Raw genomic sequence first — 17,521 nt, 5'->3', positions numbered from 1 at the left:
CTTTAGCTTCTTTTCGTTGTTGAAAGGGATTCAATAATGTTTCACCGTTGTTCATCACCATTTAACAACTCGCGTCCGGTGCATCTGTGTGGTTTACTTCGCTCGGGCAGCTAAAGCTGCCCTCGCGAAGTAAACCACGCAGACGACGCGGCCGCATCGTTGTTAAACGGTGATGAACAACGGTGAAACATGATTGAATCCCTAAATGTTTTGTTTTAATTTGAGATGGGCTTAGCATGACATCAGCCTGTTTATGTGGTTGCGTCACCAGCGTATGGACAAATCGCTTCTCTACACATTCTAATATGCCCCACAGGATTAGTGTCAGTGAACATTAATATTTCAACAACTCCTCCTATACCTTTGTACAGGAGGCAACCATTGTTAATCCGTGATGAATCCACACTTTTACTGTAGCGTATACGTGAACTCGAGCGAGACTACGCGTTACGCGAGAGCGCGTAAAATTCGTCATGCCTGGAACCTTTGTGCGTATGCAAGTTTACAAGTTGAATTCAGTATTTTTCAGGTAGCAGTTAAACTTTGCCGTTTTATTCTGTAGTTTTATTGCTGATATTAACAGAGAAATCATCGAAGTTTTTGTAAGACTTAGTGACAATGATTAACTGACATTTCCTCGTGAATTATCGATCTTTAGCTTCTTTTCGTTGTTGAAAGGATTCAATCATGTTTCACCGTTGTTCATCACCGTTTAACAACTCGCGTCCGGCGCGTCTGCGTGGCAGCTAAAGCTGCCCTCGCATGAAATAAACTCACGCAGACGACGCGGCCGCATCGTTGTTAAACGGTGATGAACAACGGTGAAACATGATTGAATCCCTAAAGCAATCTATAGCCTACAGTGTCAAATGTAGGTAGAGAATATTCCTGTAATAGTGCACATTTTTGCGCTACATTTATTTTTGTGTTGCAAGCTTCTACCACCAAATATAACAATGCTCAAAATATATTCCTTGTGTGTATAGGTCAATGTAAGGAAACTTAAAACCATGAATTTAAAAACAAGGGAAACAATTCAGAATTGTTAATTCAGAAAAGTAATCGCACAAAAATTGCCACTTTTAGAGTAATACAGGAATCAAACTTGCTGGCACGCCTTTAATTGGAAAAGTGTTTTATTTCCCAGGATTTTTCAACAAAAGTAGCAATAGTTCCCACAAGTTATGTGTTTCTTTATTTGAGGAAACAAATTTCCTTGCAAAGAGCTTCCTGGATTCCACATTTGTGACCGTCCACGGCGAATGAGCCGTAAATTCCTCCCCCGGTCAATTTTGTTTTATTTCGAGGTTAAAAAATAAACATCATAAACTTAAAAATGGTATATCATTTGACTTCAAACGATATCCAGAATTGACGAAGCGGGGTTATGGTTTGTTAAACTTTGCTCCTTCAACAAAATTATAGATTTTTACATGTGTCTCTTTTTCCACATTGTTGGCAATAAATATCAAACAGTCATAATTGGCGGTCATTTCAAATCATCCCCAAGTCAACGAGGTTTAAGAAAGTTCTCTCATTGTTAATTGTTGGTTATGCATACCTGTACAAAATACAATGCCTGGTAACCCACCACTTGAACAGGATTTTGCAATATAAGCAAACAAAGACCAGAGCTATTAAAAGTTCTATAGCCATCTAAGGTAGAAGCTTATTATCCACTTCAACAATAGGATTATTGATTAGTTTTTGACTATCGAAATGAGACGGATGTCGGGCCAGCTTAAGTTACCGATGAATATGACCTTCGTACACATTTTACACCGTAACTCAGAATACAATTTAGGGAATTTACGGCTCATTTGTGCTGCCGGGTCACATTTGTTAAGGCATGCTTACTGATATCTATAAAGTTAAAATCAATGACATTTTTGCTCCTTTTTGTTGTTATTGTTCACTTCAGGACAAGCACAGGGTCATGGTGGCCAGCAGAATTTTTCCAACAGAGGATTCAATCAGCGCTATAACCAGGGAGGCCAATCTCATGGTGCAGATCGTAATACTAGGCCAAGGTATGTCTGTTATCCTGTAGCAATTACTCTGAAATACACAATCTGTTAAGTAAAATTATAAGGAAAAGAAAACTGGTAAAATCTAGTCCTCCCCAACGCCATCTCTATCCCCACAAATATGTAGCCAGTCATATCAAAAGGGAGGTAGGAATCAAATTTGAGATATTACTTACATGCTTATCCCAATTGCAAGGGGAATAATAGGGAATCTCAAATATAAAACAACCAACATAAATTCCAGTCTGTCTGCTCCATGTTTGATTCTGCCCAAAATTAAGAGTGTTGGATGAACAATGGCTTTGCCTACTTAGTGCTTGTGGTGTTAAAAAAATGAAATTAGATGTTGGGACAATTTTTATTTTATTCCTATGATGCACAAAATTTTTCAAAATTTCAGTGCAATTTTCAGGAGAGAAAGGCAAAGATAAAAGTTGATCCAACACTTTGCTACCTTGTTTTGTCATTCAGTAAACATTTACCATTATATATCTGTACACATGTAAACACTTGGAAGTACACCAATATTCAAGTCTGCAACTACCATGCTATAAATGATATATGATAAAGACAACATTGAGAAGTAAAGTGTATTGCTCATCTAGTGTGGTTGTTAAAGTCCAGACATACAAATATGACATCATTTTGTAAATTATTAAGATAGATTTTCCATGCACATATTAGTTGTAACTATTTGTATGGCATGATGAGTGGTAAGATTTCATGCTAGTTAACGATATATTGTGGTGTGTTTATGTTGACTGAATGACGCCATCCTTGTATTATTATTACAGTCGTGGTAACTCAGGAAGAGGCCGATCCAGGTATGAATCTAAATTGGACTTTCCACTTTTCAAAATGACCAATTTTAATTGTTATCTCTTTGTTTGTATTTTGCTTATTGTAATCTTATAATTGTTTAAATAAATTCTATCTTTGTACACACATTATTGAAAAGAGGAAAGTCTGTCAAAGCTTACACTAACAAGGTGTACAGGGTGCGTTCAAATGGTGTGTATTGTGTACCTAACTAAAGAAAATCTATTCAAAATTGCAGGATTAGCTTGACTGGTATGTTATCTATTGTATAATTGTCCGGTTTACAGGCTTAATGAGTACCTCTTTCAGTCTCCAAAATAACGTCCCCAAAACAAGTTACACACAGATGTTCAAGAGATATAATGACATGTGTAATGTACTACAATCATTCAATATGATACCTGAAAGTGCTTTTAGTGTTATTTTCGATCAAAATAGCTTGATTAAGCACAATGGATACCCATTTTTGTAAAAAATCAAACAAAAACAGTCATCTCTCAACATGCGATATTCAAAATTCCATGGCTGAAATTGTGTAGGGCAATGACGTCATGGTTATTTGTGCTCAACTATCGCCAGCCTCCATTGTATTATTGGGACGTCATTGCACCAGACGATTTCGGCGCACTGGAATTTTGAATATCGCGTGTTGAGACATGCCTGTTTTTATTCGTATGCGATTTGTGCTTGACAATAATTCTTCTAACATATAAGGCATAATGTTGTGATTGCTGGAGACTTCCTTTAATATTAGTTTATTCAAGGTGTCCAGTCCAAGATAACAAAGATAACAAAAAAAATATTCACAATGTCCAAAAGCCCAGAAAAAACTGTTAAGCTGGGTACAGATCATTTCAACGCACCCTGTATTATAGGTCTTATGCTGCAGTGACAACCTGATCATTTCATATAATTAACAACCTTTGACATGAAAATCACAGGGGGGGGGGAATGACATAGGGAAATAAGAATAAGAACAAAATAGAATGTGTATATATATATCTTGCTGAATGATACCTTCTTGTTGTGAACTATGCTTTGAAAAAGTTTACCATATGCATCTTCAGTGATTCTATTGCATGTGATTCAGGGTTAGTTGGGTATTTCTGAGTGCTCTGCTGAAGAATTTTGTTTTTCTAAAATGTAACTTTTTTATTATTGCCTTGTATATCTTCTGTTTTTTTGGAATTACATTTGATTTGGTGGTGTGATTTTCATTTGATAAGATGACCCAACAAAGTCTCTTACAAAGCTTATTTCCATTGGGATTCATTTGCACAGTAGGACGGATTGGGAACAGTCAGGGGTTAACATCCTACTCTTTTCGAAACTGACTGCAAGTTACATGTACAGGCGTGGCTCTCCTGTATACGGGACCGACAGCTTACATCCCCTCTGAAGGACAGAATTATCTCATGGTTTATACCAAACTCTAATACACCATGGGAGGAGCGGAAGTTTGAGTTAAATTAAATTGCCAATTATTCAGACTTGGTTTTGCCATGTCATAGGGATCGAACCTGCGAACTGCACCAGAAGCAAGAATTCTAAATACTAACCAATGAGCCAAGCCGAATCTTAATATTTAATTGACTTGACTCTGTTTGTAATCAAGGCATTCATTTATTTGTGAAATCTTTATTGAGGGATTTAAACTACTTCAGTGGCAAGCACTGCTTTCCAAGCAGGCCCTCATACAATGATATTTACAACATTTTTACAGATTATTTACAAAATAACATGATATTTAGTAATTTATACAAAAACATCAATAATAAGTGTGAAAGAAAATAAATGTATCTCAAGTACATGAACGATATAAATCTAAAAATACATACAATATAAATGATTATAATTCAGCAGTAGTAATGATGCTTGTCTTGAATTGATGCAAAGACATAGTTTCAAGGTTTACACGACATGATGATGGCAAATTGTTCCATAAGTTTGCAGCTCTTACAATAAATGTACGTTTACCACTGTTAGAATTATATTTAGGCACGATCAATGTGTTAGAAGAATGACTCCTTGTAATGTGATCATGAGCTTTATGAACAAAGTCAAATTGATTACATAAATATTCAGGGCACATATTTTTGATACATTTAAAGGTAAGAAAAATCATGTGATTAGACCATCTATCAGAAAGTCTAATCCAATTTAAAGAATTTAACATTTCATCTACTGGTGTTCTAATATCAGCAAAGAGAATTGTTCTAGCTAATCTGTTGTGAAGTACTTGAAGCATTCAATATGGCCTAAATGTGCCTGAGTGGGAAATGATGTCACTAAGGGAAAAAAGTCATTGCTAATATCTGCTGTGTGTGGGCTAACTGTAGTTGTGCGGTGCGGTGAGGGTGAAGGTGCTTGTAGTTTCATGTTAATGGTTTGGGGTGAGAAACCAGGGTGAAATTAACAGCTTTTCTTCCAGATGGAACCAGGATTTACTTTGAGCGTTCCATAACTTGGGCACTTTAGAATATAGAGATACTTATTGAGAAATACTTTATGTATTTGGAAACCCCATGGCCAGCATTGCTGAAATTCAAGAAGGGGGTTGTGCTGGAGATCAGGCAATTTGCACATGTAGACAAGCTTAAACAAGGCATAATACTGCCATATAATGACCCTTGAAGGCAAATAACAAAAAAAGGTAGTGAAATATCAGTTGTTACTGCATTTTGTTGAAAGAACATCGGAAATGGCCAATAATTTGAGTGAAAATGAGCTTGATTTTTTTCTCAGTTCCATTAAGTATTTTCTAAATTCTATCATATGCCACTACAGGCCTTGCTTCGGAATAAAAAGTATTGCTTGGTCCGTTGTTGTTGTTTCGTCACAAGCGATGTTAGGCAAGTTACATGTGTGGAGCGACAGCCATCGCCCATATAGATTCACCTTCGGTTAAGAAAGAATATAACATATTGGGTTGCGTGCACATTTGTACCAACTCCCAACCAAGCATCTATCTTACACACCCGCATTCGCTTTGTACAACTGCAGAATCACGATAACTATGGACCGTGGGTGCTCTGTTTGAGAGGGCTTAATCAAAGTTCTTCATTTGTAATATAATGTGTGTGGGTGTGTGTGGTGGGGGGTGACTTGGTAGATACATTATGTAACTGGAGACACACAACACACATGTAGGTCCACCCCTCTTACCACGGGAGACTCAAAATAGCATAAAGAATGCTTTGAAATATAAGTCCCTCACAGGCAGCTACAACACAGTGTTATTGGCAGGATTACAAATTGCGGCACATATTGATGTTCCAATAGTGTTTCCACACTTCATGCAGTATACACATATTAATAGGTGTGTGAACAGATATGTGGTGTGCATGAGGGGGGGTGTAGTGTGGGTGTGTGGGGTGTGTTGGTGCGTTTGCATTACAAATACTTCCGAGGACTCTGACATAACAACACACCGACACACGAGGACATTTTTTTACCGAGGACCTAAACACTGGCGTCCTCGCTCACATAAAAACCTTGTTAAGCGGTGAAAAATGAGGTATTATACCCTACTGCCCCTCTATAGCTTAATGTCCTCGTAGTATTAACACTTGACATAACAACCTACCGACACACCGAGGACACACACACATTTGGACTTTCAGGTCCTCGGAAGTATTTGTAATTCACGGGGGTGGGTGGGTGTGTATACGGATTTCTCAACTGGTTTTGATACATGTAATAAATCTGTCTATAAGTTTGCCAAAATATAGTAGACTGCTATTGAATGTTCCATGCCTGTGCTCTCTAGATAGGGGTGTAAATCTTCAGGAAATCCCCTGATTTCAGGAAATCTTCCCTGTACAAAGTATAGGGAAATACACATTTTCAGGAAATGTTTAAGTAGTTTCAGGAAATTATGTCAGTGCTTGTTTTCATGCCTGTCTCTAAGCATACTTGAATACAGCTGATGCCGGTACAGCATTTGGACCTGGCAACATCGCTCATCTGAGTGTACACAGCTTGTCAATGCTTATGCGTGAAATCTCTTTTGTGTACGCTTACACTGTTTGGGCTATTTTTTAGTTTGCTAACACACCCTTTCCTTATCATTGAACCCATGGGCATCATGCTTACCTACCGCGATATGGGAAATACAAATAAGAAGTGTTTTTGTGTCACTTGTTGTTGAATGTGTCTAATGAAGTTTTTAACAACTAATGTTTATAATGATTAATGTAATCATTACGGCATTTTGTTCCACCTTTTTTCATTCACTTGATGTAGCTCATTTATTTCAGCATTTTGCTGCACATTCACTAATATGCTAAAACTAACCATCATTGCATGAGTAGAACATTGAAAAGTTCAGTTGAAGACCCTTTCATTTCCAAAGAAATAAAATAGATACACTGATTCTATCACTCCTCTAATTTCCAAGGCAGTGAGTGAGGTTCTATTATTTTGAGGTCTTGTTCCATCAAGGATGGGTTAGAATGCATGAGATCTTCTTAAGCTACATTATTTGGTATACAGACCAGGGAGATGGGGGGTTGTCCCCAACTCCAAATACTGGGCCAAATATCTTGCTTGCTGCGCCTTATCGCATGATAAGACAATTTCAGATTTAAAGTAAAAAAATGCAGCATGTATGAAGAGACGGAGAGTACACATGACTCAGGCTACTTTTCAAAGAATTTGTTCAAAATAGCCTTGTAAAATGTTCATGCAATTCATCATCATCATGGTAACTGGTTCATAAGGTAAAATACTCACAACTTGCACATCTCGTGACTTGTTAATGATTATGATAGATTGCTCAGCATTCATTTCTTGTATATAATAGCTTGGCTATGAATCAAGTTATGAATGAATAATATCGGCAGGTAATTAAGGGGCATGTTTCATCTGCTATTGCATCAAGTGCATGCACCATTTTGAAATGAATAATTAAATCACCTTTTTAAGCAGCCAGGCTACCTGACTACTATAGACCTTTTTCCAGAGACGTCACTTCATCAATATAAGCAAACAATATGTGTGTTTCCGGAGTGAATGCAATGTTAAAATACCTTGCACTGCAATTTTTCCGCCGCGGTTTTGTCTTTAACCTCAGCTTCCACAAAATAATTGTTTAAAGGTGAACTGTAATTGTTTACGAGGGGGTATCCAAAAGTTTTTGACATCACCCAGAAGGAAAAGAGCTATATTGATGAAATTTTGTCAGTGTAATCACTAGTCCTTATGTACATTATGGTCCAAAAATGGTCTCATAAGTATGTTTAATTTTTTACAGGTGGCGTTATGATGGTCAGTAGGCGCATAACCTTTTCATGATAAGATCCTCCACTTTCTTGAGTTTCTTTACTGTGGCCACATCATCCGTAAATGATTGACGTCCACTTCTTGGCTCATCTGTGAGGGACATGTGGCCAGTTTGGAAATTCCTTTTTCAAAAAGCAACAGTGCCATATGATGGGCAATCATGAATCATCACCGTAGATAGCTTTCATTTCATCATAGATTTTCTGAGCATTGTAGGCCTGCCCTAACCCTCCAAATGCAGGAACTTAATCACGCTGCATGCCTCAATTTTCACCATTTGCAGGTTATGCGCCTACTGCCCATCTAGCGCCACATATAAAGAAAGTAAACATACTTAGGAGACCATTTTTGGACCATAATGTACATAAGGAACAGTGATTACACTGACAAAATTTCATGAATATAGCTCTTTTCCTTCTGTGTGATGTCAAAAACTTTTGGATACCCCCTCGTACATACATGTACCTTTGTTTGAGCTTGTTTTATATCTTGAAGTAAAAAATGTGATGCTGTTTGGAAATCAATCTTCGTTACTTTATATGTTGTGAGGAACTCACGCGCATGACACACTGGTTACTATGCGTAGTGTGTCATGCAAAGTTGTCACGCAGGCACATATTTGCGTTTAGAAGCGAATATCAATTGACAGGTGACTACTGGGGCAAAGGTCTATAGTATACTAAAAGTAGGGATAACCATCAAAATTTCATGTTGTCCCTATTGCTACAAAAGATTGTTTTCTGGATAGAACTCATCAACAGAAGTATTTTGGTGGTTAAATGGTCAAAATCGGTCAAAAACTTTTTCGAATTATGAATTTTAAAGTTTCCCATTCTGACCGGTCATTGGAGCGAAATAAAATGACATGGTCCAAAAATAGCAATTGGGAGCAAAATTGGCATAAACATATATTTACCTTTATATATTTCTTTATTTTAACATATATGCAAACATGAAACAAGCATATTGTGAAAGTATCAAAGGGTTTCTTATGAAATGGCACTTTACTAGTCAATGGCATAAAGTATTTTTTCAAACCGAGGCATTGAAATCATGCATTTAGAGAACATTTGCCAAAAATCATCCAAGATGGCTGATATGGCACAAAATCAAAATTGCACTTAGTCTAGGTGAACTTTTTGTTCACCATGTTCTAACCAAAAATTTCAATGTTATTGGGTTTAATATGACCAATTAGTAGGTGTATGCAAACAAAATCTTAAAGTGTCATTGAAGGTCATTGACTCATTCACAACAATAGAGGTATGCACTTCACTCATCATGCTCATGTGTGACCTCTAACAAAAGGTGCTGGTTCCGTAGTATTCTTCATTCAAACCAATTCAATGCATGACCTCGGAGTCACCTGCATGACTTTCGCGGGCTATTTTAAAACAGTTATGGTTGCACATTCAGGTATTTCTTTTGAAAGTTCTAAACAAGGTATAGCCAGCAGCAAGTTGTAGATGGTATAGGCCTAAATATAAGAAAACGTTTAGGGTTGAAATCAGGTGAAAAATACATCGAATGAGCACGAAACTTCACATTTATGTTCAGAAAGGTGTCTTCTTAGCATGATTCGAAAGGAGTATGGAAATTCCAAAGGGAAGCTGGTGATTTAATTTGTAACTCGAGATCTACTTGTTCATATTTTTTTCCTTTTTACAGAGGGTATGATAGAGGTATTACTGTCAACTCTGCCAAATTACAGCTCAGTAGGCCACGTTTTTCACCTGATATTATTAATCTGAATATTTTGTGCCATTCTTGAGCAGTGCTGAACTCAGCCGCTGGCAATTAAACGCACTGTGGCGATGGACCAATTTTGACTCGCACTTATAGGAAAATGAAATAAGTTGTGTTGCTGTAATTTGCAAGATAGTTACAAAATATAATTGGCATTCACTTTCCCAATTTTTACAGAAAAATATTGATAAATAAAAGAATGAGATCGATTTAGAAATGTCTGTGCAAGCAGTGCACAGTTGAGCTCCTTGCATGTCTATGGGAGCGTTCTAATCAAGTTGATGGTTCATTGGTCATCCCTACTAAAAGGCAGCAAACCTTTGACGAGCGCGACTACCGTGATGTTGCAAATTCGGCGCTAACAACGCGTACGGCGCACAGTTCATTCATAAATTTCCACTTGGCAACAACAGATCGCCTCAGCAGCCAATCAGAGACAAGTGCGTGCAGCGCAGTAAATACGCGATGTATCCTTACAATACGCGCTCGTCAAAGGTTTACTGCATTTTAGTATAGTTGTGGATACTAATCAAATACAAACTGGTCATTATTTGTGATCAATTGGTGTGATGGTGATTTTGGGCGTTAATAGATAAATTAAAATGCCCACACCAAGATGAGTCAGATACAGACCTTCAATTAAAGCTATATTGCATCACAATAGCGCACCAAATTGTGCATGTTGCGATACAACTTTCAAAGTGGGGTGCAGAATTGTGATATAACTTCTGTTGCACTCAACTCTCCCATTATCAAACCACATTGCTGCTCCGTAAAAAGTAGCTACAGGAGTTAGAAAGTTTCTAATTGTGAGGCCAGGAGTCTATTTCACAAAAGGTTGTATCTCAAGTAAATGTTCACAAGTTACGAATACCCTTTTACTAGACAAAACTTAATAACAAAGGGTCCCTGTAGTAAATCCCCATTACTCATGAAGGGTACCAATTGTATGTTATGTTAGTGAAATGGATTGTACGATGTGTCGTGAGTTACGATTGATTTTGAGACTTATGAAGCTTCATAAAGTTTAGTGAAATGGTCAGATATCAACCAAAATCTATTTTCACTTGTATATTATCACTTTTATTTTCACTTTTATTTTCACTTTTATATTATATTAACAACATTATCATAACCTGTTTTATAAGTTCAATGTAGAGACAGCCCAATTAGAATTAATCTTCATTGGGTAACATGTTTTTTTGACACCTTCATTTCATGTTTTGAAGCATAGAAGTTGCATAAATCTTTTCAAATACTATCTTCCAGTGTTGTTATTGTATTGGCCTTGGGCACTTATGTCAGGGGATTTATTAAACTGATGAAATGCAAGTCAAAATTGAGAATTTTAAACACACACATTATGTTGATCTGTAAAATACAGTGTATCTGATGCCGGAAAGTTAAGATGGTGATTTTATTTAGATATTTGATGGAAATGAGTTGTACAAGTGCATTTAGAAGAGTGTGCTTACGCAACTGCCACTTGTATAATTCCATAGGGAGCGCTTATTATGGCAGTGGTGCTTATTAGGTGGAATAAGATACCCCATATTAAGTAATCTTTTGTTCCAATTGTAGCATTCAATCAGCCCAGTAACTAGGGGGAAATTGCCCCCACCCCCATCGCTAAAGGCAAAGAAAGTCCCCATTTTGTGACCCAAAAACTCCCCATTTGTGAGCGTAGCAAGCCAAAAAAAAAGGTTTTTTATGCCCTTTTTGTAAAAAAAAATCCAATTTTTTTCAAAATCTGCCCCAGTCCACTTTTTCAAAATCACCCCCCAATATATCCTGGTTACAGGTCTGTATTCAATGCAGAATTACACATAATTCTACTTTTTCTGACTTTACTCCTAATGGACCAATACATACTCCAATTATGGCCGGATAAAAGACGCAGAACTGTATTCATTTTCAAATTTAGTACTAAACCGAAGGTGTGACTGAAATCATGCACGTCAGCCATGTACCTAATTGCTTTTTGCAATCACCTGATTAAAGAATTTAAATATTAAATACCTGTCATGCTTGTCTGCACCATGCAATCACTTAACAATGATAACAACAAAAGCAAAATGTAGTGGATATCAAATTAATATCGTTAACACGCTACATTAAATATCATGTTCAATGGATGATCCATGACATCCGCCTCGGGACAGGTTATTAATCTGCACTATGCGCCACCATTCAATGTCATCAACAGGTTTTTAGAAAATAACAAGTATCAAATTGTACAATGAAATTAAAATTTCATTTGTTTGAAATTTATTGAAAAATTGATTGAGTTGAGTATAAACATACCTAGTATTGGGTCGGTGGTTCTTGAACTTGTCCTCAGTATTTTGGGAAGAATGTTTCACAATTGGATGATTTGTTGACAATTAAATGTTAACACCTTGAGCAAGTAGTAACAATGGAGCCAGCCAGCCAATTTGCCTGTAGTTTGTGATTAGTTGGTGGCAGGCAATTGTCAAGTATTGGATGCAATAGGCCAGCCAGGGTAATAAATTTAGTGTAACCCGATGAAGGTGTGTAAGATTAGTATAAGATGACGACAGATAACAGTCAACATGATATGCTGGTGATAGGAAGCATGAGATGTGATTAGCTTTATACTGGCTAGAAATGAATCAATTATTGGATTACTTTAAGGCAGTTGGGATGGCAGCAGCCATATTTAGCCATTTAACTCAAACACTGTAGTGTACTTGTTCACTCTAGTCGACGCGGATGTCGACTGCAGACGACATGTTTTTAAAAAAAACCAAAATTCAAAAATTTCAGAAATTTAAATTTTCATGATCATATTTGGAATCAGCATGAAAAATGCATTAAAATGAGTACAAACAAGCCTAGTATTGGTTCAGTAGTTCTTAAGATAGCTCTTGGTATTTTGAGAAAATATTTCAAAACTTAAACTTTTTCCGTTGAAGGGCATGGCTAGCACGCAGAGCATTAATACATCATCATGATCATCTTATAGGAAATAAGCCAATGAAGTCAATAACCATGTTTATATTTACACAAGCTTTGTGGTTCTTGAGTTAAGGCCAATAATATAATTATATCAAAACTAAAGTGTTGGGCACCCCCCCCCCCCCAAGAAAACTACAGCACATGGGGCAGAAATGTGTCTTGGGATCTTCCCTTACCATTCTTCTTGTGTGTCAAATGAGTGCAAACACTGTTACATCATGTTCTTCTCTGACCCACCTTAAAGGGATGATGACAATTTCTAACACTGATACAGTTGCTGTGTAAGGTGGTGTTTGTGTGAAGAGTATAGAACATTATTTATATCTCAATGCCAGTAAGTGGATCATGGTACATTACATCTGATTTATGTGATTAAAATATTTCACAAGATCATTTTGTAATAATGATGCCTGTTTCATCTTAATCCATAATTACTGAGTTTCCTGACTTTAAGGGAAGATGAGTCCCTGGAGTAGTGGAGAATCGATCACCCCAAGTTATGTATATGTCGATCACTGATAATTCTTGAATCAGCCGATGTTTATCCCAATTCTGATCCAGTTGTTTATGAAAGGAAATTACTTATCTTAAGGGGGTACTACACCCCTGTGGTAAATTTGTGACTATTTTGCATTTTTATAAAAAAATGATAACACACTGGTAACAAAAGTTATGTATATTATTGGGGCAAGGAATCCAATTACTACACTGAAATTTCAGTGACTCAAGACAAGCGGTTCAGTATATATGATAGTAAATGAGGTCCATCTTTGCGGTACCTTATTTCTTATCATAAATAACGAACCGCTTGTCTTGGTTTACTGAAATTCCAGTGTATTAATTGGATTCCTTGCCACTATAATATACATAACTTTTGTTACCACTGTGTTATTAGTTTTTGAGAAAAATGCAAAAATAGACACATATTTATCGAGGGGTGTAGTACCCCCTTAAAGCCTTAATGTACAATTTTTTTTCAGAATATACCTTTATTTTTTTCAAAACCAATTTTTTGTTGTTGGCATATTTGTAATACTTACACATGTTCCAACTTGCATGAGCAAACTGTCAAATTCCCCCGGATGATTTTCTGTTGGTCCGACATATTATCATAATTGTCAGATTATGATAATATGTCAGAACGATCGCAAATCTTAATCTCCTACGAAGCCAGTTTGGTTACGCTCCCTCCACACATAACCAAACTGACTGCGTAGGAGACTAACTCTGAAGCCGCACACATCAATCCAAAAAGTGCGAGATATTTCGAGTGATAGAGCATGAAGTTTATGATGTTGTTTATTTGCAAATTTCCGATGTTCTTCGCGTCCAAATGTATTGGGAACTTTATCATTTGGGAAGAAAAAGAAAAATCTAAAAATTTAAAAAGATCAGTTTGAACTCAACATCAATTATATATATTTATAAGAGCAAAAATAGAAATCACCGGGCCTCAACAACCACCCCCTACCCTTGATTGACAAGTGACCACCCCAATCTGGGAAAGGTTGTATGTAAAATAAGAAATGAGCACAAGTCATCAGAGCATTGATTCAAGCATTTTAGGGTATTAAGAACAAATATGTTGGTAAGAAAAGGGTTAATATAAAAGAATTTGCCAACTTTCCTCAGAGCGGAGCCCATCTTAAATACAAGTGGCAGCATTCAACACATGTTTACTTCTTTTGGGAGGGGTCATTTTGATCTGCAGTGAGTCTATACTGAAACAACCACATTGTATTGGGAGATGGCTTTCTTACTTTTCAATGGGGGTATTTAGCAACTATTTTGTGTAAATTAAGAGCCTATCATACTAGGCAATTGCAAGGAGTGATTGCTGATACCTGATCATAAGTGTCTAGCATTTCCTACATGTAGCGTCAAGTCGCAAGCAGTTGACTTGTAGGTAACTATGTCGCTGACCACAACTAGATGCTTGTAGCAACTGTAAAAACGCTTCCAGTGTTTGATACTTTGATTACTAGCAATTTTTTTTTAAAGTAGTATGATATGCTCTTAAATTAGCAAATAAAAAAGTTTTTCTAATCCTTTTGTCTAGGTAGACTTTATGAATAGATAAGTTTTTCTAATCTTATTTGATATTGTTTTATTTCTTTGCAGAGGTGACCCAAGACCACTTATCCAGTACAGGGATCTGGATGCGCCAGATGACAACGATTTCTTCTAAATGGACACTCAAAACCAGTACATGTAAAAATGTGTTTTTAAACATGAGAATTCCATGAATGTTGGATGACTTATATTGTCTGTTTTAATATCAATGTCTGTGCCAATGGAACAAAGGTGCATGTTGTTGACAAAATGTCATTTACATGGGCTATGGAAATTTCAACCATTTGTTTTTCAATGAAAATATAGATAATGCTCAAATTGCTACATCAAATTGCCAGAACATGCTGTGAGTAACATCTAGTTACCAATCAAAGAATATTGAATTTTATTATTACAAGTAAAATTTCAGTAAAACATGTTTATTCACTTCTAACAACAAACAAAGGGTCCTGATAACAACCCCTCAACAAAAATGCAACACCACTATGCTTTTATCGTATGTATTATAGACAATATGGAAAATGTGGTGTAATCCCAGGGGGGTCTTCAAACAATTTAGTATGTGGATGTGCCACGCAGACTGACTTTCTCTATACCTACGTTTTGCTGTTTTTGCAACCCATCAGTATACCGATTGTCACAAAAAGCACACAAATAGCACTCAGATGTACCTAAATTGGGGTGATTTTAAAGGTAATTTTGCCCAAATGTGCCCAATTGGGAGCATTGCTCTTCTGATAAAACCCACCCATTGATATGTTTGTGAAGGTTGTCATTCATCCAGGTATAATCAAGTATAAAATTAGACTTGTTAAAACTATTCAACTGGACTCACGGTTTTGAGAGCAACGGTTTCACACCTTATCCTAGGTGCATCTTCAGTCCGTCTGTTGGTCTGTCGGCAATTGGTCACTGACCAGTGGCGAGATGGTGTTGCCAGAGGTCATAGATTTAGAGCCAAACTTCTTTGGAATGTTCTTATAACGGAATTGTAGGCCCCCGCCAAGTTGTGACGCAGGCCGCCTCCTCTGTTGAGTGAAGGCTGTTCTTTCTTGACATAGATCGCTTCTTTTGGCTCTAAATCTACTACCTCTGGCAACACCATCTTTTCACTGTTCAGTGACCAATTGCCGACAGACCAATAGATGGCCTGAAGATGCACCTAGGATACGGTGTGAAACCGTTGCTTCTCAAAACCGTGAGTCCAGTTGAATAGTTTTAACGAGTCTAATTTTACACCCATTGATATGCCAAAATCACTGACCCCAAAACTGTGGCACATCCCAGTATACTTTCAGCCAGGGAGAACCCCCTCTGGGGTGTAGTATTGAAGTTTGTACATCAAACAAAAATAATGTGGTAATGATATATTCCTGTTCCATAACATTAAGTGATCATTAGAATGATAAGTTGATTTTAAGGTTGGCAAAACTAAAACTATAAAACAGACGGTTATCAATAACATTGACAATAACATACTTACAGTGGCGTTTGTTGTTGAGCTCCATTGGTTTTAGAAAAACAGATGCATTGACAATACATATTGAAGATGCCATGTTTACTTGTTAATCCACTGACAGTCAGAATTAATAGGTAAATTTTCACGGGAAAATTTTCTGGACACGTGACACCCATGGGCGCAGACATATTAGCATTATGGAATGTGACCCCGAGCACAGCGGGTGTTCTTCCAATGTATTTGAATAGGAAGAATTCTTCCTTTGAGGCAAAATAAGTTACTTGTCGCAAGTTAATAATGTTATGGTAAGAGTTTCCGTAGATAAATATTTTTTTTCGTAGATAGATATTTTTGAAATTACGTTTTGATGATATTGTGAAAAAATTAAGATAACATAATATTCAAAAAATTTGCAATGCACAAATTTCTATCAAAATTGCGGTCAAAAATACTATTCCAATTCAAAATTACTAAGACTGGAATAGCCAGGTCACCGCCGGGGGTCAGAGATCAGGCTCGAGGTTAAACTCACATTGATACGCGTTGGTAACGTGTCCCAGAAAATTTTCCCGTGAAAATTTACCTATTAATGTTGACTGACTGACATGTCAAAAATGGCAATATCGTACCCAGCTCACCCTGGTCAGTTTGACAATAAATAGAAAATGGGTAGTATGTTTGAATTTCAGTGCTCTGTAATAAGTGTTGCCTGCTTGCATACATTGACTGCTCAGTGCCAGAAGTGGGTAAGTGCAATAGCTGCCCTGTGAACATTTGGCAATTTACACAGTATATTGTACTCATCTACACATGGTAGCTACACATGGCAGCTATTGCACTTCTTTCTGGCACTGAACAGTAGACATGTACGTATGTGTATAATATAAAGCAGTTTTTACATCATGTGACTGGTCCAATCAAATTGACAGAACATGAGTCAACAATAGAGGTTATCCGTGTTCTATAAGCTGCATATCCTACCAGCGACTCCTATACCTTGTTTAGGACTTTCAAAAGAAGTACCTGCATGTGCAACCATGACTATTTCAAAATATGCCCGCCAAAGTCATGCAGGTAACTCCGAGGTCGTGCATTGAATTAGTTTGAATGAGGAATACTACGGGAACCAGCGCCT

The 17,521-nt window shown here is 36.9% G+C and overlaps 1 protein-coding gene across 1 annotated transcript in view; it reads left to right on the top strand.

Moving 5' to 3' along the window:
• The window catches only part of LOC140150791 (serrate RNA effector molecule homolog), a 48,763-nt gene extending 31,728 nt beyond the window's left edge, over window positions 1-17,035 (top strand). The window contains 3 exon segments of the mRNA XM_072172915.1: window positions 1,922-2,030; window positions 2,822-2,851; window positions 14,976-17,035. Of these exon segments, the coding sequence (XP_072029016.1) occupies window positions 1,922-2,030; window positions 2,822-2,851; window positions 14,976-15,042 (206 nt within the window). The 3' untranslated portion in view covers window positions 15,043-17,035.
• Window positions 17,036-17,521: the final 486 nt, after the last annotated feature.

This window comes from Amphiura filiformis, chromosome 4 (genome assembly GCF_039555335.1).
Source record: "Amphiura filiformis chromosome 4, Afil_fr2py, whole genome shotgun sequence".
Lineage (NCBI taxonomy): Eukaryota > Metazoa > Echinodermata > Ophiuroidea > Amphilepidida > Amphiuridae > Amphiura > Amphiura filiformis.
The sequence above is the reverse complement of the archived record's forward strand: the minus strand, read 5'-3'. Positions and strand labels throughout refer to the sequence as shown.